Source organism: Apostichopus japonicus, chromosome 20, assembly GCF_037975245.1.
Source record: "Apostichopus japonicus isolate 1M-3 chromosome 20, ASM3797524v1, whole genome shotgun sequence".
NCBI lineage: Eukaryota > Metazoa > Echinodermata > Holothuroidea > Aspidochirotida > Stichopodidae > Apostichopus > Apostichopus japonicus.
In genome coordinates, this window is record NC_092580.1 from 14,103,949 (window position 1) to 14,127,870 (window position 23,922).

General features: G+C 37.8%; 1 protein-coding gene across 15 annotated transcripts in view; it reads left to right on the plus strand.

Annotated features, from left to right (window-relative positions):
- Nucleotides 1-23,922, plus strand: part of LOC139961968 (dedicator of cytokinesis protein 3-like) — a 105,012-nt gene that overhangs the window by 62,712 nt on the left and 18,378 nt on the right. For 9 of the 15 annotated variants that reach the window (XR_011791107.1, XR_011791108.1, XR_011791109.1 and 6 more), the window contains 20 exons: nt 1,063-1,259; nt 2,867-2,939; nt 3,528-3,690; nt 4,218-4,369; nt 5,128-5,216; nt 5,966-6,122; nt 6,601-6,810; nt 7,052-7,141; nt 8,148-8,258; nt 8,697-8,841; nt 9,477-9,646; nt 10,004-10,090; nt 10,584-10,760; nt 11,403-11,486; nt 12,327-12,443; nt 15,109-15,147; nt 15,810-15,895; nt 17,021-17,060; nt 18,686-18,766; nt 23,087-23,153. Coding sequence is in view for 12 of the 15 variants with exons in the window: in XM_071961708.1 (XP_071817809.1) it covers nt 1,063-1,259; nt 2,867-2,939; nt 3,528-3,690; nt 4,218-4,369; nt 5,128-5,216; nt 5,966-6,122; nt 6,601-6,810; nt 7,052-7,141; nt 8,148-8,258; nt 8,697-8,841; nt 9,477-9,646; nt 10,004-10,090; nt 10,584-10,760; nt 11,403-11,486; nt 12,327-12,443; nt 15,109-15,147; nt 15,810-15,895; nt 17,021-17,060; nt 18,686-18,766; nt 23,087-23,153 (2,335 nt within the window). In the remaining 3 variants the exon portion in view is untranslated. Of the gene's footprint in view, nt 1-1,062; nt 1,260-2,866; nt 2,940-3,527; nt 3,691-4,217; nt 4,370-5,127; nt 5,217-5,965; nt 6,123-6,600; nt 6,811-7,051; nt 7,142-8,147; nt 8,259-8,696; nt 8,842-9,476; nt 9,647-10,003; nt 10,091-10,583; nt 10,761-11,402; nt 11,487-12,326; nt 12,444-14,575; nt 14,615-15,108; nt 15,148-15,809; nt 15,896-17,020; nt 17,061-18,685; nt 18,767-23,086; nt 23,154-23,922 lie in introns of all 15 variants that reach the window. The other 6 variants (XM_071961709.1, XM_071961711.1, XM_071961716.1 and 3 more) reach the window with 6 other exon arrangements.

Genomic DNA, 23,922 nt, shown 5'->3' on the forward strand with positions numbered 1-23,922 from the left:
CATATGGCTGGAGACACATCATGCAACTAGGGACACATCATATGGCTGGAGACACATTATACAACTAGGGACACATAATATGGCTGCAGACACATTACACTACTAGGGACACATCCTGTGGCTGGAGACACATCATACGACTAGGGACACATCATATGGCTGGAGACACATTATACGACTAGGGACACATCATATGGCTGGAGACACATTATACGACTAGGGACACATCATATGGCTGGAGACACATTATACGACTAGGGACATATCATATGGCTGGAGACACATCATATGACTAGGGACACATCATATGGCTGGAGACACATTATACGACTAGGGACACATCATATGGCTGGAGACACATTATACGACTAGGGACATATCATATGGCTGGAGACACATCATATGACTAGGGACACATCATATGGCTGGAGACACATTATACGACTAGGGACATATCATATGGCTGGAGACACATCATATGACTAGGGACACATCATATGGCTGGAGACACATTATACGACTAGGGACATATCATATGGCTGGAGACACATCATATGACTAGGGACACATCATATGGCTGGAGACACATTATACAACTAGGGACACATAATATGGCTGCAGACACATTACACTACTAGGGACACATCCTGTGGCTGGAGACACATCATACGACTAGGGACACATCATATGGCTGGAGACACATTATACGACTAGGGACACATCATATGGCTGCAGACACATTATACGACTAGGGACACATCATATGGCTGGAGACACATTATACAACTAGGGACACATAACATGGCTGCAGATACATTACACTACTAGGGACACATCCTGTGGCTGGAGACACATCATACGACTAGGGACACATCATATGGCTGCAGACACATTATACGACTAGGGACACATCATATGGCTGCAGACACATTATACGACTAGGGACACATCATATGGCTGGAGACACATTATACGACTAGGGACACATCACATGGCTGGAGACAAATATCCATTTCCAAATCTTGACAAAATAAGCATTTTCTATTTTGTCCTTTCTTGCAGACTAAGATTATGACATGTCTGTTAACATTGCTCAGCATCATGGAGGAGAAACACTACAAGACGTTCAGTCACATCTTTGTGGATATGTCCGCTAAACAGGAGTTCCTCAGCAAGTTGTTTGTAGGGTTCAATGGTATCTGTCATAGGGGTATTTACATGGAGCAGAGATGGATCACCATGAATATGGTATGCAATCGGTAAGTTCAGAGAAACTTCAGCATCCAAACTCGATGAGCGTGTAAATAAAAGGACCAGTTGTTTTGCATGCTCTGTCGATGCCCACTGGACAGATTGGTCAGTACGAAATTAATTGGTGTCTCGTTTGTCTGTTTGTCCGTTTGTCTGCTTGTTGTTGCTGCATCAGTCTCACTTCTCTTCAATGGTAGTCTGGACGATTTAGTCAACGCATACGGCATGTTTGCAGAAGACACACCTGGGATAGTCTAGTCTCATTTGCATAGTAAATCTCTCCCATGAAGGGTCAGCCAGTTGGTTACAGTTTCTCTAATGCTAATACCTCTCTAAACTGTCCTCTGATGACATGCTTCAAAGCACACGTATTGACAGTACAAACAGTTCCTAACCGTTATCTGATAGAAATGTGAGATTTCATACTGCTCATGCTGACAATACGAGAAATGTGCGGGAACTAACGAGAAATATGATGCGGAAATATATGAAACATGAATGAAACGTGAGTGAAAACAAATGTGTGAGAGTTAATGAGGCAATAAATTGAGAAACAGGAGGGGGATGTGAGTAATATGACTGAGACACAAGCATTAGAAGGAGAAAATTTGCTTGAAATGCTTGCATGAATGCATGAATGAATCAATCAAAGCTCATATCTCTATACCCGACTGTTTGTGTGAATTGTGCTGAAATGTGAAGTTTTCAATTTCTGAAATATCAAAGGTAATAAATTTCTTTTTTGTCAGGTTAAAAAAAGTTTGACAAACCCCCTAGTCTCAAGGGTGTGTAGAATTTATGAAACTAAGGGATTTGTCGCCAATAAGATAAAAGCAATCCTTTTTTGAACTCAAAATGGCCATTAGTTTCCCCCGTATCCCATTTTTTGAGAAAAAAAAACCCAGATGTGAGATGCAATTCATAACATACTTCCTGCCTAGGCAAACAAGAGTCATATCTTCTCTCCTCTCCTCTGCCTCACCACCATTCACCCCCACCCCCTTCCATCCCCTCCCCTCTCCTCCTGCTCATCCACCCATCAACAGTCTTATTACAATTCGTCCTATGCAAGTGCAACAAATATGGTTAAGATCTGAATTTTGTGCTTATGGATATTAGCATGTTAATGATAGATAATAAATTAGTGGTATTGTTCAGGCATGAGACTCTCCCGCGGAAACGCGGATTTCAGATTTTTTTTTTTTTTTCATTTTCGCGTTTTTTTCTCGTAATTCGCGTTTTTTATTATTTTTTATTATTTAATTTTTTTTTTTTTTTTTTTTTGCCGAACATGCTGGACTGTGAAGGGAAGGAACACCGAATTTGACCAGTGGTGGAATCGAGTAGCACAAAGCAAGCAAAAAAGCCTTTTTTTTTGGTTCAAAAAAGCTAAGGGATAAATTATATACAAGCAGAAATTCCACACTTTTTTGGCGAGTTACGTGATATGGTAAGCCCTCCTTACCTGACAAAAAATTTCTAAAGGGGAGGGGGACACTCCCTCCCCATAAACCCCTCTCCCAGGACGGCGATCGATAAATTTCAGATTTTTTTTCCCTGGCTCAGTCTCATCCCTGATTGTTGAATTCATTATGTTGATTTCTTCCTATTACAGAGTAATGCTGAGAGCCATCAAATACTTCAGTGCAGACTTGCAGTCCTCCACCAGCGACGAAGGTTCCTTAGATGTAAGCAAACTCTCATTTTTATCGCGTCCTTGTCCTTATCAATTACACCACGATCGATCTTGATATGTACTAATACGTTTCGAGATATTGTAATGCCCGACGGCAACCGTGGTTCTTCCGGTTTTCTGCTGCCAGATCTCTTGGGGGGTATTTCTCTAAACTAAGTTCTGTTCTTTTGGGATATTTGACTTGAAAGTCATCAAGGCTTTATCTGGCCAGTTTTGTCATAAATTAAGTGATTCCATAGTTTCATGCTTCTTGATACTACAGTTGTAAAGCAAACGATCGACAGGGTCGTGGCTTGGATATATAAACAAACGTTGCAAAGAGCAAACTAATTTTTTGGTCGCTAGAAGGATATGTAAATCATTAACCTCAGTATTGCTAATTTTGTCACAAGCATGAATGTTTACCCCCCCCCCCTCCATTTACATGCTGCCAGAAATAAACAGAATTAGTGGCCCTCAGGAATCGGGAGATTTTTGTTGTAGTTGTACTATTGACGACAGATTTTAATTATCAATTGATATGTAAATGTTTTCGGCTGATAACGTTGACTCCAACTTTGACCTATCCTCCTTTTACTAGCTATGGAGAGAATTCTTCGAGCTTACTGTTAGGTACGTCACCCAGGACTGCCTTAAGTTTGAGGCGAAATACTCAGGTTCCAAGAAGAGTCAGTTGAACGAAAAATTTGGAGATCTTCGTCTGGATATGGCACAGCTTATGGTATCCAAATGGAATTCCTTGGGTGAGTCTAGTTGTGAAAATGAAATAGCCTGCCGTACGGTTGGATCAGGGGTTAATTATTTGACTGGTAAACAAATGCATGGCAAATATATATCCTAGGGTATTCAGTAAATGTTCTGCAGTTTTTAATAAGCAGTCAATACATATAACAACAGGTAGGGTAGGTCTGACATCATAATAAAGAAACAATATATATATATGATGTGTGTACTTTCCAATCTTTAATAATAAATTATAATACTGTTACTTAATAAAAAACTTTTTTATTGTCTTCCAGACATCTGAACTTTATGAAAAAATCTAACAAATTGCATGATGGAATTAGATGACAATTTCTGTCGAAAAAGCCCCCTCAGATATAAATTTTCGGTTATCCCTCGTAAAAATCCACCAAAGTGGTATTTTAAATTCAGTGGACAGTTCTTCATTTAGAGTTACAATTGTTATTTCACCTCTTTTTTTATATTTTTTTATTTTTCATTTCTTCATATTTGTTAATTTTTGTTGTACTTTCAAACACTTTGCCAGGTGTGCATCAAGTTCCGTTGGCCAAGGAATCGATGATCCGGTCTTTCCTGGACGTATCCTTGGTGCCGGACACAACTATTCGCCGGGTGGTCATGCCTCTTCTGTTTGATGTCATCAAATGGGAATGGCAGCAACAAAAGGACCTCAGTCAGGTTCGTATGGTATCACATGTTCACAAAGCTTTCAGATCAGGACGGTTTTTGCCATATTTTTTTCAATTCAACAAATTTAACGTCTTTATGGTGTATCAGAATGGTAAATCAATCTTAGATATTCTTCTGTTTGTGCTTGAAAATCATCAACTCATAAATGTCATCTATCTGGTAAAAAATATTGGCCAAATTATGTCGCGACCATTGGTACCGTCAACTTCTTCCAATCGGAATGCAAATCCGTTGTTTTTTTTTCATTTCAGACTTATTCTTTAAGTTTAAACAAGATAAAATCTAGATTTACAGAGTGGAATTTTTTTTGGTTTAACAATAACTTAGCACCCTGGTTTTCAAAGTAGGGGCCGTGACCCTTTCTTAGGCGATGCCAACAAAGTTTGGAGGTGGTCACAAATTTTGGAAGAAAGAAAAATAATAATAATTGCCGATATTTGTGGAAACAAAAGGCGGAAAATCTTGAACAGAAATGACTTCAATAGATGCAAAAATATAACACCATTTTTTGCAGCTTAGTGCTCTTAAATCATAAAGTAATTTCTTAAAAGGACATGTTGGCTTCGTGATTTGAAATTGCTAGAAATGTTTGTTCAGACACAACTTGAGCAAAAAGGAGGGAAAGAGATCGGAATTGGACGTTGATTTGTTTACCAAATTGAAATGACTTGCCCCTCCAGACTGTAGCCAAACCAAATTAGGATTTTAAGTTTATTATTATCCTTCTTCCCTTTTCCCTTGTTTAGTTGGAGATGGTATTGATCGACTCTGTGGATGACAAAGTTTGCCGTGATGCCAATGGGGATGAGAAATATGCTGCGATTTTCAGAGAAATGTAAGTTTAAAAAATAAAAAATGCATCGTGCAATAATAGGCTATATTGCTTCAGTTGTTATTGTCTGTGAGTACTAACTTTGTCAAATATGTCTTCCTTCATATATTTCAAATATTTCTACCTTTTCGAATGGAATGAGAATGATGTAATTTGCAACATTTCCTTAATAATAGAAGTTCAAAATGGAACCATCCTGTTTCTGTTTGTCAGTTTGAAGAGCACAGTTTGAAGGTCGTTGAAGCAGACCTCCCTACCGGGGGGGGGGGGGGCTGGGTCCACCAGCAGAACATTAAAATTTTTACATGTGAAATAGTGCAGTGCATTCTGAGGCATATTCAGGCGATAAAGTAGTGCTACATGCAAGGTTGTGCAAATTACGGGAACTCTTTTTGTGGGGTTGTAAGAAGTGGGGGGGGAGAGGTGGGTGGGGTACCACAAAAAAGAAACAGAGTCTGCGCCTGATGAAGTTCACTGCTTAGATTCATTCAATAGTAGAATTTGTATGATGATGCAGTACATAAGAAAACTTAATTAAAATAAACAGCAGAGCTCATGCATATGCATGTAATATCTGGCATACTGTGTTTACCACACCCACATGCATTCCTTACTCTGTATGTATATTTTGTGCAATTGAAGCTTTTCTCTGTGTTTGCTTTATGAAATGAAAAACAATTTGTAAAGTCTGTGCACCTTTTTTTTTTTCCATTTCTGATTTATTTTGCAAATTTTTTTTCTGCATTTTACAGTATGATGGAAAAGCTGAAAACTGAGGATTGGAGAGAACAAGGTGAAGAGCTGGTTGGTAAGGTCACAAAGTTATTCGAAAGACTGATCGACTACCGACTGTCGCAGGAACAACGTGAAAACAGATACTTGAGGCTGAGTGCCACACACAGCTTGATAGTAAGTACTGTAGAGCATACATAGGGAATAACTGTCTAGCATGTGGCCTAAGCTTACTCGCATTGTGGAAACCACATCGAGAGGATAGAATGGGGTGCCACACACAGCTTGATAGTAAGTACTGTAGAGCATACATAGGGAATAACTGTCTAGCATGGGTCCTAAGCTTAATCGCATTGTGGAAACCACATCGAGAGGATAGAATGGGGCTTAGTGCCACACACAGCTTGATAGTAAGTAATGTAGAGTATACATAGGGAATAACTGTCTAGCATGTGGCCTAAGCTTACTCGCATTGTGGAAACCACATTGAGAGGATAGAATGGGGACTTAACTGTCTTGTTCTTTTCAGAAGTTTTTAGAATGTATATTAAGTTTATCACTTTGAATAATGCTACATCACTAAGAGGATTTTGGGTAATTGCAAGATTCAATAGTCTTTTAACCGTCCAAAATTGTTTGTTTCGTGATCTCGTAGGGATTCTACAAGGACGAAGTGATCCGAGACATCTACAAACGTCACATAATGGCTCTGAAGGAGATTCACCTCGAGGTGAACGATTACTACGAGGCAGCGTGCACCCTGGAGCTCCATGCCAAGACCCTGAACTGGGGCGAGAATAAGAAAGAACACGAGATGAAGGAGAGGCTGTACGATGAAATCTTACAGATTGTGGACAAAGGAAAGGTGTGTACTCATTGTCTTGTTAGATGGATACGTAATGAAATATGAAAAATACAGCATACAATACGGTTCGGTGCAATACAATACAATTTGGTTTGGTATTCTTTTATCTTTCGTGACGACGTTGGCATTGCAGCTGCCCAGCAAGTAACAGACTCGATTTTTCATTACCAGTTCTATAATGTTATAAATGTTGTCGTGTTTACAATGTTTTTATTTTGACTACATTTGTTCTTCTTTTTAGGTCTGGGAGTACGGAATACCGATACTTAAGGAGCTGGAAGAACAATACGAGAAGAACTTTTTCGATTATCCAAAAGTCAGTTCTGTGTTGGTAAGTGGCTTAAGCCTCACAAAGTCTCTATTCGTGATATTCACCTTTTTTGGACAACGTTTGGTCCTTTCCCATCGGAAGGTGGACAGCTGTTGGTAATAGACAAATTTAAACTTTATGTCTCCATCTTGGGGTTCACAGATAAATGTATACTTACATCGGGAACTTCTTGCCTTCTGGACAAATTACTTATGCATTTTCCCGTGCCATCGGCGCACAACTCACAAAAAAAAAACTACCACCAACTATACTGTAGCCTGCCAAGGGTAGCCGGTCTAGCCACCTCCGTCTGGCTAGATCTGGTTGCCTTGGCCTGGTCATTCAATACCACCCAAAAACTCCGGCGTGTGGGGAGGATGGGCGGGATCCAGAAGGTAAGTCGTTCCCTCGTAAGCAGCCCCACTAATCAAATGGGAATAACTTACATCGGTAACTCCTTACCTTCTGTACTTTCTGATGTAACACACTGCATTCAAATTTGTACGCCCCAAGTTTTAGGTGTGTGGTTCAGAGCAACATTTTGATTGGAGAGAATGTGACTTTTTTTCCACAGTCCCTTAGCTTAATAGATTCCATAATTCAGAGCTGGTGGCATAGGTTTGATTGGTAGCCAAGACAAGCTAGGAGAGCTCTTCAGCTGTGCTGGTTCATCTTTATATTAAGGCATGTGCGTGGTTGCGTTAACCACCATACTCATGAAAGCAGTGTTGGATCTGTGTGATGTAAACGATTTTTACAAAGTTTTCTTACACTTATGAAAGATGTTATTTTTAGAGTGCTGGCTTGAAGAAAACCTGTCATTTGTTTTTCTTACCTCTCCGTAATGATTAGAAATTTACAAAGTCTCAGGAAGTTCAAGTGTTTTTCAGCTTGCAAATAAAGAGCTGCTAAGGGTAGGAATATTAGAAGATGAAACACTCAAAAAAAAAATATTTTCCTGATATTTGAGAAAGCCTTTTCACTCTCTCTGTTAGCTCTGTAGTGTTCTCCTTTTCACTTTCATCAGAAAAAGAGAGCTGAATTCTTTGAGAAGATTTCAAGTTCAGGACGAGAGGCGCAGGTCTACTTCAAAATAGACTTCTACGGCCCTTTCCCTCATGTCAGAAGTACTAGAAAGGTAAGACCGAAATTTGAGGAATTAGATTTAAAAAAAAAAACAAAGGAGAAGAAAAGTGGCAGCAAAGAGGAAGTGTTTTCAGATTCAGAATGTCTTTAAAGAGGGGTTTCTTAGCTGGCAGAGGACAGAGGAGCTGCCAATGACAGAAATGGTCTACTAAACCCGATTTATTATTGGTAATGAAAGACATCAGACTAGTGTTCTCATATTTCTATATACATTTCCATTGCAAAGATGGGGGGGGGGACAATCCCAATTAAATACGGACGGATATATGGTAACCCTACAGCCAACTAACACACGTGTATAGAACAGAATGACGAGTGAGCTGAGTGAACAAGAACGTGCGTGCAAATAAGCTAAGATTGAAAACCTTAGATCGTACTTTAAAAAAAAACAACACAAAAATGACGAGTGCCATGTCTTATCATTCCGCAGGATCGGAAAAGTTTCGTCTTCAAAGGGGCACCCTTCGATAAACCTCATAGTATGCTGGAGAAGCTACAGTCAGATTTCCCGAAGGCCCGGGGGTGGACCAACAAGGAGCCACCGACAGAGAAGGATCTAGCAGATAACCAGCAATGTATCCTTGAATCATGACGTTATCAGTATTTATAGATTGATTGTCTCGTAGGTGTGTCAAGCAATAATCATATCATATGCTAGGAAGAAATGGTTGGGAAAAGAAGACGTAAAATGGAGAGTAGATCGTTTTTGATGGGTTTTTGTATCGTCGTAAAACTGAGAGAGCCGGATGTTTTTAATCGCAGCAGTATCTTCAGCAGAGGTAAACTAACGGATAAAACAAATGTCATAAATTTGAAAAAAAGCTTTTTTGGGTTTATCACACAGTATGTAACCTTCTTACTAAATGCTAACAATATCTTCTTTTGGTAATTTCTAGGCCAAGAAGGGTCTTTCAAACAATGGGGTGGACGACCCAAAAGTGGGTCCAGAGAAATTTTCCAATAGATTTATCTCCTGAACTATATAATGCATTTCTGTTACAATTCTGTGTGGTTTCGATGATGTCCTTATGATCAATATTTTTTTGAGAGTCATAATGTAAGGGGTTATCATAAATAAACGTTTGCTAGTCTGAAATGAAATGTAAGCATCTGTTGCATTAGTGACAGTAATAATGAAGTAGGTATTTTGTATCTAGAATTACAAAATGAAGGAAAGATCATATTATATATCCCTGACTCGGTGATGCAGATATTGAGGTCCGCTCCGTGGAGCCGGTTCCCGACATGCTGGATATGTTTCTGGGACGAGATGACGTACCACAGGAGATCATGCACTACTACAAATACTATAAAATCAAGAAGTTCAAATTTGATAGACCGTTCAATCGAGGAGAAAAGGATAAAAATAATGAACTTAAGGTATGCAAGCCTTGTCCTTGCATTTTTGTTTTGTTAAATGAAGGGTTTCTCATAATTTGTGTTTTATGACCATTTTAATGCATGATAAACATACATAAATTAAGGATTGGGGCTAGGGGGGTTTGATGGGTAGCTATCAAGTTAGATTTTGTAATCCTTCTCTACCTTACAAGCTTTTGACAAACGGTATGAGGAAAGTCAATTATGATTTTGCTAATTTAAATATTCTGCTATAATTGCAATGGTACTAAAACTTTGTCAGACAGATAGCCTAAGTTGTGTGTTTGTGTATGTGTTTTAGCCTAAGTTGTTGTTGTGTATGTGTTTTTATCGCTGATTTGATCTTCTTCTCGGTAGACTCTGTGGCTAGAGAGGACAGTTCTCACGACTGCAAGGGAACTTCCGGACCTTCTCGTCTGGAGCGAAATCATTGACTCACAAGTGGTAAGTTCTAACTTGTACTTTCTGTGCTTATTACAAAGAGACTATAAAGATAGTGTATTGCATACGGTCGTCCAATTTCCTTCATACAGCACCATGGCAACCGAGCAGGGGAAAACAGAGCTCTTCATTTGGTGCAGCAACAAGCTGCCTAGACCTGGCAGATCTTTACATTTGCCAGTTAAGAAATCTGTTATTTTCTAGATTATCAGTATTACTGTGACATTAGCACACACTCTGTTGCATAATAGTTCCATGAAATTTGTGAGTTGCTCCTTGGTCAGTGGTTACCATGGTAACTGATTTTAAGCATTCTTAGTTCACATGCTTCACTAGCTTAGCTTGGGGGGCATCAAAGCAAGATTGTATGATTGACCTTTAGACCTAGATCTAGACTGGCTACGGAGATGTCAACATCGTATACGATCGAATATCCCCTTACACTTCCCGAATGGTTTGAAAGGATTGAACGCTGGTTCCGACTTTGTATTCTCAGTATGAACGGACACCTTTAGAGAAGAGTCTTGAGGACATTGAGAGTAAGATAGAAGAAGTCCAGAACAAGCATCGACGCCACCGATCCCACCAGGAGGAACCACTTCCCCCGCTCACTCAGGTCCTGAACGGAACCGTCGATGCAGCTGTCATGGGTGGGATTTCCAAAATTCGAGAGGTATGTAATCACATTAATCCCACATTCATAGTTTGCAGTATTTGGATTTGTAAGGCTTGTTTTTTCAAACAGCGTAGAGAGTTATAACAGAATATCTCTGCTTTATTGTAGTACGAAGCAGTTCAGCCCAAAAAAATGGAAATATGTCAGGTTTTGGAAATGCAAATGATTCTTATGTAAGCACCAGGGTATGGCCAGTGGCGACGAATTTCATTCTTTGCAAGGAAATTTTCTGCTAGACTTTCCTTTCCTTCGCAATCTTCTAGTACATTCACACGAATGAAAGGTTTAATAGGAAAAAGTCTAAAATGCAAAGTGTGTCTACACTTGTCAATATTCTTAATCAAATGTTCCCTTGCGAATATTTTGGGCACTGAATGTAACCATTTATACCCAAGTGAGACCGAATGTCCTCAGGTATCGGGCACTTTGTTTTATTCCAATATTTTAACATCAATAAACCTGATGTGAGTGATGCACTGGGGAGGGGGCTCGTAATCTCAAACACTGTCAAAATGAAGCCCAAATGTATTTGTTTTTTTTTAGAAAAGCTTCTATTTTCATGCTCAAATCTTCTTACGATGCAGTTCCGGATAAAATCATACATAAGGCTGAATCGGTTTATTTTCTTTCTGGTTTTAGTACTTTCTGTCCGATTCTTATCTTGTGGAAAACCCCGATGATGCTCATAAGGTGGAACTGCTCAAGGAGCTCATTAATCGACAGGTTAGTTTGACTTCTTTCATACGATACCATAAACCATACATGTAAGGGGAGGGAGGAATGGTCAGGAAGCCTTCAAGACAGTGTGAAAGTGTGGAGTGTATGAAGATGGGTAAGGGCGGTTGGGGGAGGGGAGGGGGGTAAGAGGAAGGGAGGGGGAATTGTAGAATTACTCAGGATGCGAGAGAAGGGTACGGATACAGCAAGAGGATTGTGGGGCAGCCAGAAAACGGACAGAGCACCCTTACAGTAAGGATAGTAGGGGAGGGGGGGACCTATACAGAACATGGATAAGGAGTGGGATAGAGGGGGAAAAAATCAATGGAAAACCGTTCATAAGCAGAGTAATGGTGGGGGGGGGGCTAGTGGGGAACAATACTAGAAGGGTACAGAAAGGGTGGTAGGTAAAGGTAGGTAAGGATAGTAAGGGTGACCTATACAGAACATGGATAAGGAGTGGGATAGAGGGGGAAAAATCAATGGAAAACTATTCATAAGCAGAGAAATGGCGGGGGGGGGTGGTGGGAAACAATACTAGAAGGGTACAGAAAGGGTGGTAGACAAGTTTTCGTCTGAAACAAAAGAATTTACAAATTAGTCATCAGATTGATTACAGCTTGTACATACATATCTGGCAATCTTCTCTACTTGAATAATAAATGAGTTCTAAACAGCATTAACCAAGAACTTCACGTCCATCACAGCTATTTTTTGATAAAACCAAATTTATTCGTCAAATTAGCATCTATTAGAGTTTCATTGTTTATGTTTGCGCAATGACATTCGTAGTTTCAACAAATGTATGTCCTAAGTAAACATTTCCCCCCTCTCTCTTTCCTGTAGCTGTTTGTTCTGGATGAGGCACTCACTTACCACGGTACAGTGATCCAATCCAGTTTAACAGAACTCCAGGACCTGTTGGAGAAAAAGCTTAAACATCAATTTCAAGCAGCTGGACTGGTAAGTTTAAAATTTGACAAAGGAAGCAAAAACCTGCCGTAAATTTACGCCTACTATTAGTTCTGGTTTTACGATTTCGTCAAGTTCAACACTACACCAATGGCAAAAAGTACTATAGCGTAGAAATTGCTAGAACATTTGCGTCAATACATGGTACAGATATAAAGCCGCCTCAAATTGTGGTTACCACAAAAGGAAAGGGGAAACGAAACCTTCACAGATGGTAATTTCCATCAATAATTTACGATGTAATAATTACACTGTTTGAAAACGGCTGCCGACGTCTCTGGCAAGATGTGTCCGCTCTGACAAGACATGTCGGCTGTATTAATATCACGTATTAAAAAAAGGCAGAAAAGTTTCTAAAAAGACATCTTCAGATAATATGTACACAAAATAAAAAAAATTCTCGCCATATGAATCATTTTTAGAAAATTCGACAGAAATCCATAGACACAGCTGTTTGGAAAGAATTTGTTTTGTTTTGTTAGGTGTCCATAGAGGAAGCTGCCTTTTGTGTGTTCTTGTATGGTACCAAACATTGCATTAGTGTTTATAGAAAGGCTACAACTTATGGTCTGTTGTGTAATAAAATCAGTAGTACATATCGTGTCATATCAAATGCATTCTTTTTTACTGCGTCGTATTCAACAATGACCTCTATGAACAAGTCCAAAATGTAGTCACATTTGTGTCAGTTGTAACATGAAACTTTGGTTTTAATAATAAATAAATCTATCCAAAATCAAGTTGTTACCATACTAGTTCAAATAATGCTTTCTTTGTTTTAAAACTTTTAAACTTAGAGGGACCATTATGGAAGTAAACATTCACAAAGATAAGGGAGTTCTTTTTTCATATAGCTTAGTATGTAAGAACACATGAATACGTGCACGTAAACAGCACGGCCAGCGAGTTCATATTCCTAGTCCTCTTCAAAGTAGCTGTAGTCTTCCCAAAATAAAATAGTACTACCACAAATACTAAGTTAACTGTGTCCAGGCTAGTCTTTCTTCAAGCCCAATTTGCCATATATAATGTAGTGCAATCACATCAAAAAGCACAAGTTCACTGAGTTCATGTTTTCAAAAAATATGCAACTTTAATGTAGTAACAATAACATGAAAACATTATTGAGTTCACTTGGGTTAGTCTTTGTGAAAACTACACATGCAACATTTTTGGTAGTGCAACACACGAAAACAAATTAACTGCGCCCATATCGGTCGAGTTTTCTTCAGACTAATATGTCTCACAAGAAATGTAGTAAAATCGTCGATAAAAATGAATATCTAGGGGTGCATTGGGTGTCGTCTCTGTCCAACCTGCATCTTCAACTATACTATATACTGTATTACCACATTAACATATTACTGAGTTCATCGGTTACCTATGGTTGTAAAACACAGCATATAGTACAAAATGCAATACTGAGTTTTCCCTTCTGGTCTTCTCTAAACTCAAACATTCTTTCCTTAGTTCTAAACTCAAACATTCTTTCCTTAGTTCCCTTGATTCATCTACTCAATATTATGCAAACTCAAGGGGTGTATTCCATAAAGGTCGCTCGTAATGAAGCATTTGAGGACGTCAGTCTTTCTAGAAAAAAAAAAACGTTTTCAATCTAAGCGCACGAATTAGTTTTAAATGTGTCGCAGAATTTGCTTCGCAGATCCTGGAGAAAATTATTTGAAAAAATGCTCCAGTCTGTTTAACATGACATGACTTAGGAATGTCTAGCAGAAAGACATCTGTCTCTCATTTCAAACGAGTATTTCTGTCAGTGAATGTTTGGTGAGAAAAATTTGTAAAAGATTTGCCTAAAATCTTAGTTATATTGATATGCAGAACGGAAGAGAGAGGAGATAGAAAATGATAAAAAAATTTGTGGTGTGTTTGACCCTGACGAGGACAGACTTTTCAGAAACATGTCTCTCTCATTTCCACAAATGTATATTTTTGGATCATTCAGTTTAATAATGACGAATAATTATCAACACTTTCGAGAAATCAGGCAGCAGATTTGTAACATTTCAATGATTTTGATTTGATTTGCAGATTGATGCTTTAGTTTTTTTTCTTTTTTTTTCTCTTACCTTTTAATTTTAACGTTGCCTTTGTATATCTCCCAGACTAGTAAGATCAATCAGAGCAGTCAAACCCCCGAAAAGGTATTCACAAATTTTGTTTTTTTTTCAAAAGAAATTGCAGCGTCCTTCAAAAAGTCAATACTTACTGGCAGCATTTTCCCCTCTCTCAAGAAGTTTGTACACATTTTGGATGCCTTCACCTAAAAAATTCCCTCTTCACCTAAAAGATTTCCTAATAATCTTTTTCAACTTGATAAAAGGACAGGTTTTTCAGCAGAATACCTCTCTCTTTCTCTCTCCCTATCTCTCCACCTATCTGAAACTCTATATAACTCTATAACTTTATAAACTCTATATCTCTCTATAACTCTATAAATAAGCGCATAGAACTTTTGGATTATGCGCTATATAAATAACAGGGTAATAATAATAATAATAAATATAGCTAAATTACAAATGAATATTTACACAGTACAGAAGGCACGCAGTAGATTTTGTATAAACATTGTCCCTGAAGATAGATTGCAATTTTTTATTTTTTTCAAACTTATATGGAACTTTGTATATTTTCTCAGTCTAGAGAAGTTGCTCAGGGCTGTGACACTCCCAGCAAGGTATTCTTTTAACCTTTTGCACTCAAACTGATGCACACTGTTATACTGAATATTGACTGGCAGCACTTATAAACTCTCTTTCAGAAAGTTTGTACACTTTTTCACAGATCGCTTTCACCTTTGTAAATCTAATTAATTGTAACCAAGCAGCACTTTACGATATAATATCATGTTTTTTTGAATGTTTGTTGTTGTCTGTTTCTGAAATTGATATGGCCAATAGACGCGTAGCTTCCTCAAACACTGAAAATGTTACCAATGTCGTTTTGTTGCACCTTGAGTATTGTTATTCAGGTCTACCTCTCCGATGGGCGTTCAAGACAGAGGCACTCTTGATTTGGAAGTTTCTTTTTTTCTTTTCCATTTGGGTTGCACTGGATGTTAGTTAATTGTTCCACTCTTGAGCCAGGGGGAGTTTTTTCTTTATGTCAGAAACATTTCTTTCTTTGATATTGTTGCTTTTAACTTTGCAGTGTCTTTGCATGACAAAAGAAGGTAAAAAAATCTATTGGTAATGCAGTGAAATTAACTGATTAACATCGTGCAGTTGGGTATCAATTGAAAATGGCCGCTTAGCAACCTATCTTGGGCATTGAAATGAGGGTATCGTGTCATTATCGTGTGCTTCCTCCAGCCCGATGTTCCTTTTTTTGGGTTTTCAGTCTACGAGGTCTAACCGTGTAAGCCGAACCAGCGGCGGACCATCTCCAGGAAACTTTAGAGGGCGCACTTCATTTGCGATATCCAGGTAAACTTTATTATATAAAGAATGTCATATATTATAATTAAGGACATCATGTGGCGAAAAACGTTTATTCTCGGGCTGCTGCTAATTTGTGGAACAAGCTTCCGACAGTGGTCCTTACTATCGATTCGCTTGAAGCTTTTAATCGAACCGTCAGGACACATCTTCTCCTACAATATTTATTTAATACTTGATCCAGCTTTATAGATGTCTATTTCTACTTCTTTTGTTTGTAAAATGCTCTTCAGCAGATCCTTATGTTTTGTATTGAGCACTTGAGATATGTGGTATAATAATAATAGTAATAATAAAAATAATAAAAATTATAAAACTTATAATAATAATAATATAAGAACATTGTTTTTGTGTACACTGTTTCACATCATTGTAAGATTTAGAATTGTATAATGGATGAAGAGATGGGGAGTGTGGGGTGGAATTGAGGGAGGGTCTGTATGGTAAGTGGGGGGGGGAGAGGAGGTAAAGGGTGTCCTGTCTAGTTCCTTACCCTTAATCTACAATGAAGTTAATGATAAATAATTTATTAGTAAACGTCTTGACCTTCTGCACTTGCAGGTACTTACACAGTTGTTTCTTAAGCTTGTTAACATGATAATCCTCAATATGGTGAAATTGAACACTTACTCACCATGAATATCCTCGGGGTCTGGGAACACAGTAATGGGGGGGGGGGGGTGAGAGGAGGGAAAATGAAAAACCCCATTCTTTTCTAGGTCTTGAAAGGCCTCATCTGGAAAAATGAGGAAATTATCCCCTTTTGAACACTTCTTCTTTATAAGATGTGACAAAAAGCAAGGAATGTTTCTTAAGAAGTGTGAGATCAAGTTCAACAGGATATTTAATATCAAACTGGTGAAAAGGTACAGCATCTGGATGTCATGATTGGAGTTTATGGCACAAGAGACAATATCAGTAGCCTAACATTTGGTCATCATTAGGGTGTAGGCTTCATAGAAAAAAGCAAAGTCTGGAATTTTATTGAAAAGCAATGGCGACATGTCTCACAGTATTTTTGTACCGTTTCAAGAATGTTTTTTTTTGTATTGATGCATTTAAAATTATATTTTTTTTTTATCTCTTAACCCCTTTCTCTCTTTTCTGTTTCAGGACCCAAAGTCAATTCTTTGTCCCTCTGGATCAAAATTCGGTAATTGGTGCATTCTAACAAATTTCTCTCGCTAACTCTCTTTAACAGCTTCCTCCACCTCGCGATCCTCCTCTCTAGGTTTCTGTCTCTTCTTTATCTTTATCTCGTCCGCATAGACGTTTGTAGCAAAGACCAAGTCGCTTTGTAGTTAGCACAAAATCTGTATTTCGGTCTACATTTCAATTTATTCCCAAGTATAGGCACGTGGGGGACTGTTCACTGCACTTGCACACAAGTAAAAACGGAATGTTATAGTGTCATCAAGCTAGATTGTGCCAGGCTTTAACATACAATTACATTTTAATGTGCAAAATATATTCGTATAGAAAAAATACGTTCACATTCAAAAGTATACACCTGGAGTTAAACCATTATTCAGTTTAATCAGTTTTGAAACGTTAAAAGTATATACTGCAGATAGTTGCATAATTAATTGCTGAGGGGAGGGAAGGGAAGGGTAGGGAAAGGGGAGGAGGGAGGGGGATGACATGAATTGTAGAAGGGTAGAAAAGAAGGGGTGGTGGCAAAGCAACAAGTTGGACGATGGATTAATGTTAACTTAAAATTTGTCAACCATATGAATTATTGTCAAGTTTATCAGTGTTTTATGATTTATCCCTGACAGCAAAAATCTTTTTACGGTAAAATTGTGCTACACGCTGGGTGTCAACATAGTTTGAATAACTAGTTACAATGGTCGGAACGTGTAAAAATGATCTCAACCATGAAAAATGATTTAGATATGAAACCATCTGTATACCTTGGGACACTCTCCAGTGAAAAATTATAAATGTTTGTATTGTCAAAGTACCAGCCTATTGATGTCTGCATTATTGTAGGAAAAATACTTAAAGAGTCGAAATGCCAAAAACAAAGCACAAAGAGAAAAAAGAACAATTCATTGATTTGATTATATTGTTCAGCTAATTGGCAAATTGACAGCCCCGAAGATCAGTATGGAAAAATATGCAGCTAAAGAAAAAACTTTACATCTTCTCCCAAACACTGGGTTTTATGTAATGTTATCTGTGCAGGGCAATTTTTTTAAGGATGTTTTGAAAGTCGCCTCTCAGACAACCAGGCCTCACCCTTTGTTTGTATGAGCAGCAAATTTGGTTGTTGAAATAGAAAAAAAGGAAGCAAAACTACAATGACTAATTTTGTACAATGTCAGAGAGATGTTCAGGTTGGTTAATAGAACACCAGCTTTGGGGTGGGGTGGGGGGGGGTTGAGATAGCGATTTATCATCTTACCTATTTGGGGAGGGGGTGGGGGGTTACTTTACTGAATCTGATGGAAACAAATAGTCCTCCATTGGACGACCTCAAAAGCTGATTTTCGGCCGACCGTATAAAAAAAATTGCCCCGCTGTGATGATGCATAAAGCACCATTGATTTGTTGCCAGGTGCATTTTTGACACAGGGAAAAATTATACATTTGTATTAACTGCTAGTATATTTGCACAGTTTTCATTGCGTTTAGTGTAGTAGTGCCTGTCTTAACAAAAAAGTTCCCTTCCTTATAGAATTCTGCTACAGTAGCTTTCAGCATAGCACCTATATCACTCACAATTAAGTTTTTTTGTCACGTTAACCCCCCCCCTCACTCATTTGTGATCCAAAGGCCAGCACTGGAATCCCATCCCGGAAACTAAGAGCCACAATGGCTGCCAAGTCAGGACCCGATTTGGACTTTTTAAGCGAGGTATAAAAACTTTGGCATGATCCAGAGAAAATTGGAAACAGCATGTTAAACATATATATATATATTTATATATATCTATCTATAAACATACATACATTCATACTAGTAAACGGTGTAACTAAAGCTGTTACTCGAGAGATTTATGCACGTACGGGTAGTACGTTGTATTACAACGTCGTGGCTCGTTTGTCTGACGATCGCCGTAATACTAGGTGCGAGATACAGCAGCTTTAGTTACGAAGTGTACTAGTTTGTATATACTTGGCCTGCTTCAGTATCGAGCACTTGTACTGCTAAAGGGATTCTACTAATATTATGTGTACATCTATATACAGATATCAGGGAAAGAAGTATTATGATGAAAATGCCATTCCTTTATCACATTTTCATTGGTCATAATTTTTTTTCAAAAAAAAAAAATTAGTAAGGGTGTTTTGTTGATTGCATAATTGGGTGTCCTTTGTCATGACACTCCATGTAACTTTTAGGATTCTAGTTTTACTCAAATTAACATGATTAGGTTATCTGAAGTGAATTTTTTTGTTATCAACAGACACCAGGGAAATCCTCATTCCGCTACTCATAACAGTCGGTTAAATCAAAACGAAACTGCCGTTTTGGCTATGGCAAAAGAGGGGGCGGGGGGGGGGGGGGTGGGGCAGAGGTCACGGTCATTTCTTTGATTAAAAATTCAAACTTTAAAAAGCAGAATATTTGAAATGGTACAAATTTTTCTTTCACTGTTCAAGTTTTTGAAAAGATCACTTCATTAATCTGGCCCATAATATCCCCCATCTTTCAACCCCACACAAAAGATTAAAAGTAGTTATTCAAGCTGCCTTGCCTGTGGACCTCATTTATTGCAAATAAATATAATATATCTAAATATGCTTTCGAATGCAGTATATCCTGTCTGAAATTTCAATTTCATTTAATTTTTGGGGTAGGGAGCTCCTCCAATTCTGGTCTCACATAGGAGTAGGCAGCTTCAACGATCCTAGGGCCACAACCCCTCGCTTTCTAAGGCCTGGATCTGCCCCGGTTTAATACTTTGTGGGTTGCCTTGTGTAGTTGATTGCAGTGATTTTGCAGGTTATATAGATTTCTCTATACGGTAGGTATGTGAAATCCCCTAAACATTAGTCTGTGACCTTCATGGCAAAAAGGAGTGAACAAGTTTTATTTGTCCAAGCATTTCCTTCAAAATAAAATAAAACTGTTAGCAAACTGCTTATCCACTAGAGAGCCTGTGTAGGAGAATGCGTTTCGATCCTAGCAGGATCTTCTTCAAAGGCTAAAAAGCATTTCCTTGTAACCATTGTTGTCACGGTTATAAACGTGATTCCCTATTTCTAACATTAACCAATTTTTTTTCTTTTCTTGGGCCTTTTGAATTGTCCCTTGTTTGACTGAGTGGCCTTTTTTTTGGCCCTGTGGATGTTAATTTGTTTAACCACAAGTCTGCTCAATGCATGAACCAACCCTACCTACCCTTAGATTGACACTCACTGTGATTAATAGTGGATAGAGTTATTGATAAAAATATGGCAGAATTTGAGTAAACAGAGAATTAGAGTTTTGGTAAAACTACGGAACAGAGAGTTATTGATTCTTTGTCCATCCTTGTAATGTTTTCATTCTCTTGGGAGTTCTTGAGAAACATGGTCGGCATCATGTATTTAATTATTCTTTCCCCCTGAAATCGTGGTTTGCTTGCTTTTTCAGTTCATTTCGTGGAACAAGAAGAATAATCCTTTCTGCTTCTTCTTTATATTTCATTTTTTTAATTTTTTTTTTTTATGATTCTTAGAATATTTTATACAAGCGACTTTTTGCCTTGATGAAAATTTTTTGGAAAAAGTATGTGTCAGTGGAAATGAAAAGCAAAGAAATACACTGATACAACTGACAGCTTAAGTAGAGCTGTTTGTTCTGTTCCTGAGATGCATTTTATTGTAAAGTATCAATTTTTAAATTGGACAAAAGGTCTTTTTGCAGTAAGTCTTGATTTCGTACATGGACTGCACAAAGAAGATATGCTTGTTTCCTGTTACAATGGTAACCTTTGATATTGAAATCGGATGTTTCTCCGGTATATTTATCTCAATACATTACATGTATAGAGATATTGTAACAGTAAGTGGGACTTTCTCTTCTCTTAAAAATTTTTCAGCGTCTTCAAACAAAGTTCTTTTTCTCTGGAATTTCCAGAGCAAGAATATATCATATAGACCAACAAAAGTTACTATTTTTTATTCCAGAATTGTATCTCATTCTGTGACTTTTTCACCGATTTATGTCCAAATCGGGCCAATTTGGACTGAAAACACACTTTGACAGACCTGTTTTGCACACGCTCCAAAACTTATGTTTTATGAAAGAGAATAGAATAGAACTGTCTTTCAACAGTGGTATCGTCTAAGATAGGGTCCTATGTATTATATATTTTATTAAAATTTTAAACTTTCATTTGTTGTTTACAGGTAGGTATTAATAAGAATTTTACTACGTGTATATGACATTTAATGGCTTTTATTTGCTTGATTTGATGTTTAAATGATTTTTCTTTCTTAAAACAACACTGAGCTGCAACCCCTACTTTTAGTAAAAAGGTCCGTTTTTGATGATTAAGCCCCGCCCCCAAGTCTGTTTTGTAGCAGATTGGCTATGACTCATAACAGCTACATGTTAGATATACGAAAATGGCTACCCTCGCGAACAATTTTCTGTTCTGTAGTTAGGTACGCGGAAAAACGTGGGTTGTTTTGATATCTAGAAGTGGACACAGTTTTGATGGTAGTCACCACTACAGTCTACAGTAACATACAGTAGGTCAATAGGCCTAGCTCTCAAGGCAGGCATCAAGACTATGGTCGAGTTGTTCGCCTCTTCTAATTTGGCTGTTGTCATTGACGTCAAACTATATGACCAAAAAGTCCAACTGAGACTGACCTACAGGGATGTAAGTCTTCCGTATTTTTACGGAAATCCGGTTTTTTTTTATTCCAATAAAGTTCCACAAAATTGTTCGAATATCAAAGACACAACGCGGCAAAAATGCCTGGCCCGTTGCAGCAAGCTAACTTCAACTTTCACTCATCGATCGATCAAAATACCATTCCTGTTTCGCATCATCGCATTGCACTGTACAACATTGTGCCATGTGAATATCGTTGCGTACGTGCGAACTTCAAATCGCCATAACTCATTTCTGTTCTTTGAAAAACCTTGCCTAATTCACGTTGATTGGCCTGCTAATTAATATCTTCGTAACTGCTGGTGCTCGACATAACTTTCGGGATTAACGCTTGTGATATTTGTGAGCGGCGGAAATCTACGGGATACGCATATGAAAGTCGATATTTGTGATCGCATTCGAATGTGAGACTGTTTTTTATTCCGTAGTTCGCTGCGACGTATTCGTAACTTTGAGGTAGCCTAACATAACGATAGTGTGTAAGTAGTAAGAACTAGGGGTAAGATGTGTTAGCGCTAATACTTCTGAGCTAGCCTAACAAAACGATAGTGTGTAAGTAGTCAGAGCTAGGAGTAGGATGTGTTAGGACGGCATTCACCCGGGGTCTCCGAATAGTTTTCCGGTTTTTTTTTTTGGCCGCACTTACATCCCTGGACCTAAGATGAAGGATACCACATAAAAAACAAGTTCTTAAATATTCTATGACATTACTAAACCTTGCAACGTCGTTCTTTCGACTAACAGGCAATGAGTGCTAAAGGCAAGACTAGCAGGATAAAGTGTAACCTGCAGAGACTATTCATGGCAAAAATGCAAGTTATATATTTGTTGTACCATGATTGATATTGATAATTGTAGAGACAGAGCAAAGATTTGAAATTAGGAATAAAAATTAAAACTTCCAGTATTGAGATACTGCATCATTGATGCTCTTGTTTATTTTGGATCGACAAATTTCTTTTGCTTCATCTCTGTCGTAAACATTTCTTTCATTTTAGCCGTTTTTTTTTTTAAAGTTTAATTTTAATATACCGTTTCAAAAGCAATTGCTATAAAATGGTGTGTACAACATGGGAAATCTTATTCAACGTATGCAAATCTTGAAAGCAATGTAACACATACCTCAGGTGTCAAACTCTTTTTTTAAGCTTTTCATCCATATAAAAATTTCACTAGTTTTTACTTCTAGTGATTTTAAATGGCAATAACATTGGGTAGTGCCTTTTTGCTTCATGTTACGATTCTCCTCTCTTTTCTTTATATTTTTTTTAAAATATGTATAAATGCATTTTGTTGGCAGTAATGATGTCATGAAACTTTTATCTTTGACTCTCTTTCAACAGTCATTGAGCACCCCCCCAAACAGGTACTCGACCATCTCCGGGAATAGCTCCATCGCGGAGGAACCTGGTAAGCCATGTACTAGATTCAGGTTTTTAAACTGCAGACAAAAATGAGAAATAATCAAATGCTTGTCCCAATTTATGGGCGGAAATGATTACTCGTTCAAACCCGACTCAATATTTCTTGTCTCTTGTAAATCCCTGACCTGAATGGTTTTAGAGGACTTTTAAATACTGTAGTTTGTCTGATAGATTTGTCAGAGTTGGTTATTAGGTAAAACAGGCATGTGTTCATATATATTAGCTATTTGACAGACGTGTGTTCATATATATTAGCTATTTGACAGATGTGTCCATATATATTAGCTATTTGACAGACATGTGATCATATATATTAGCTATTTGGACAGACATGAGTTCATTTATTAGTTATTTTGACAGACATTTGTTCATATATATTAGCTATTTGACAGACATGTGATCATATATATTAGCTATTTGGACAGACATGTGTTCATATGTATTAGCTATTTGGACAGACATGTGTTCATATGTATTAGCTATTTGGACAGACATGTGTTCATATATATTAGCTATTTGACAGATGTGTCCATATATATTAGTTATTTTGACAGACATGTGTTCATATATATTAGTTATTTTGACAGACATGTGTTCATATGTATTAGCTATTTGGACAGACATGTGTTCATATATATTAGCTATTTGGACAGACATGAGTTCATTTATTAGCTATTTTGACAGACATGTGTGCATATATATTAGCTATTTGACAGATGTGTCCATATATTAGCTATTTGACAGACATGTGTTCA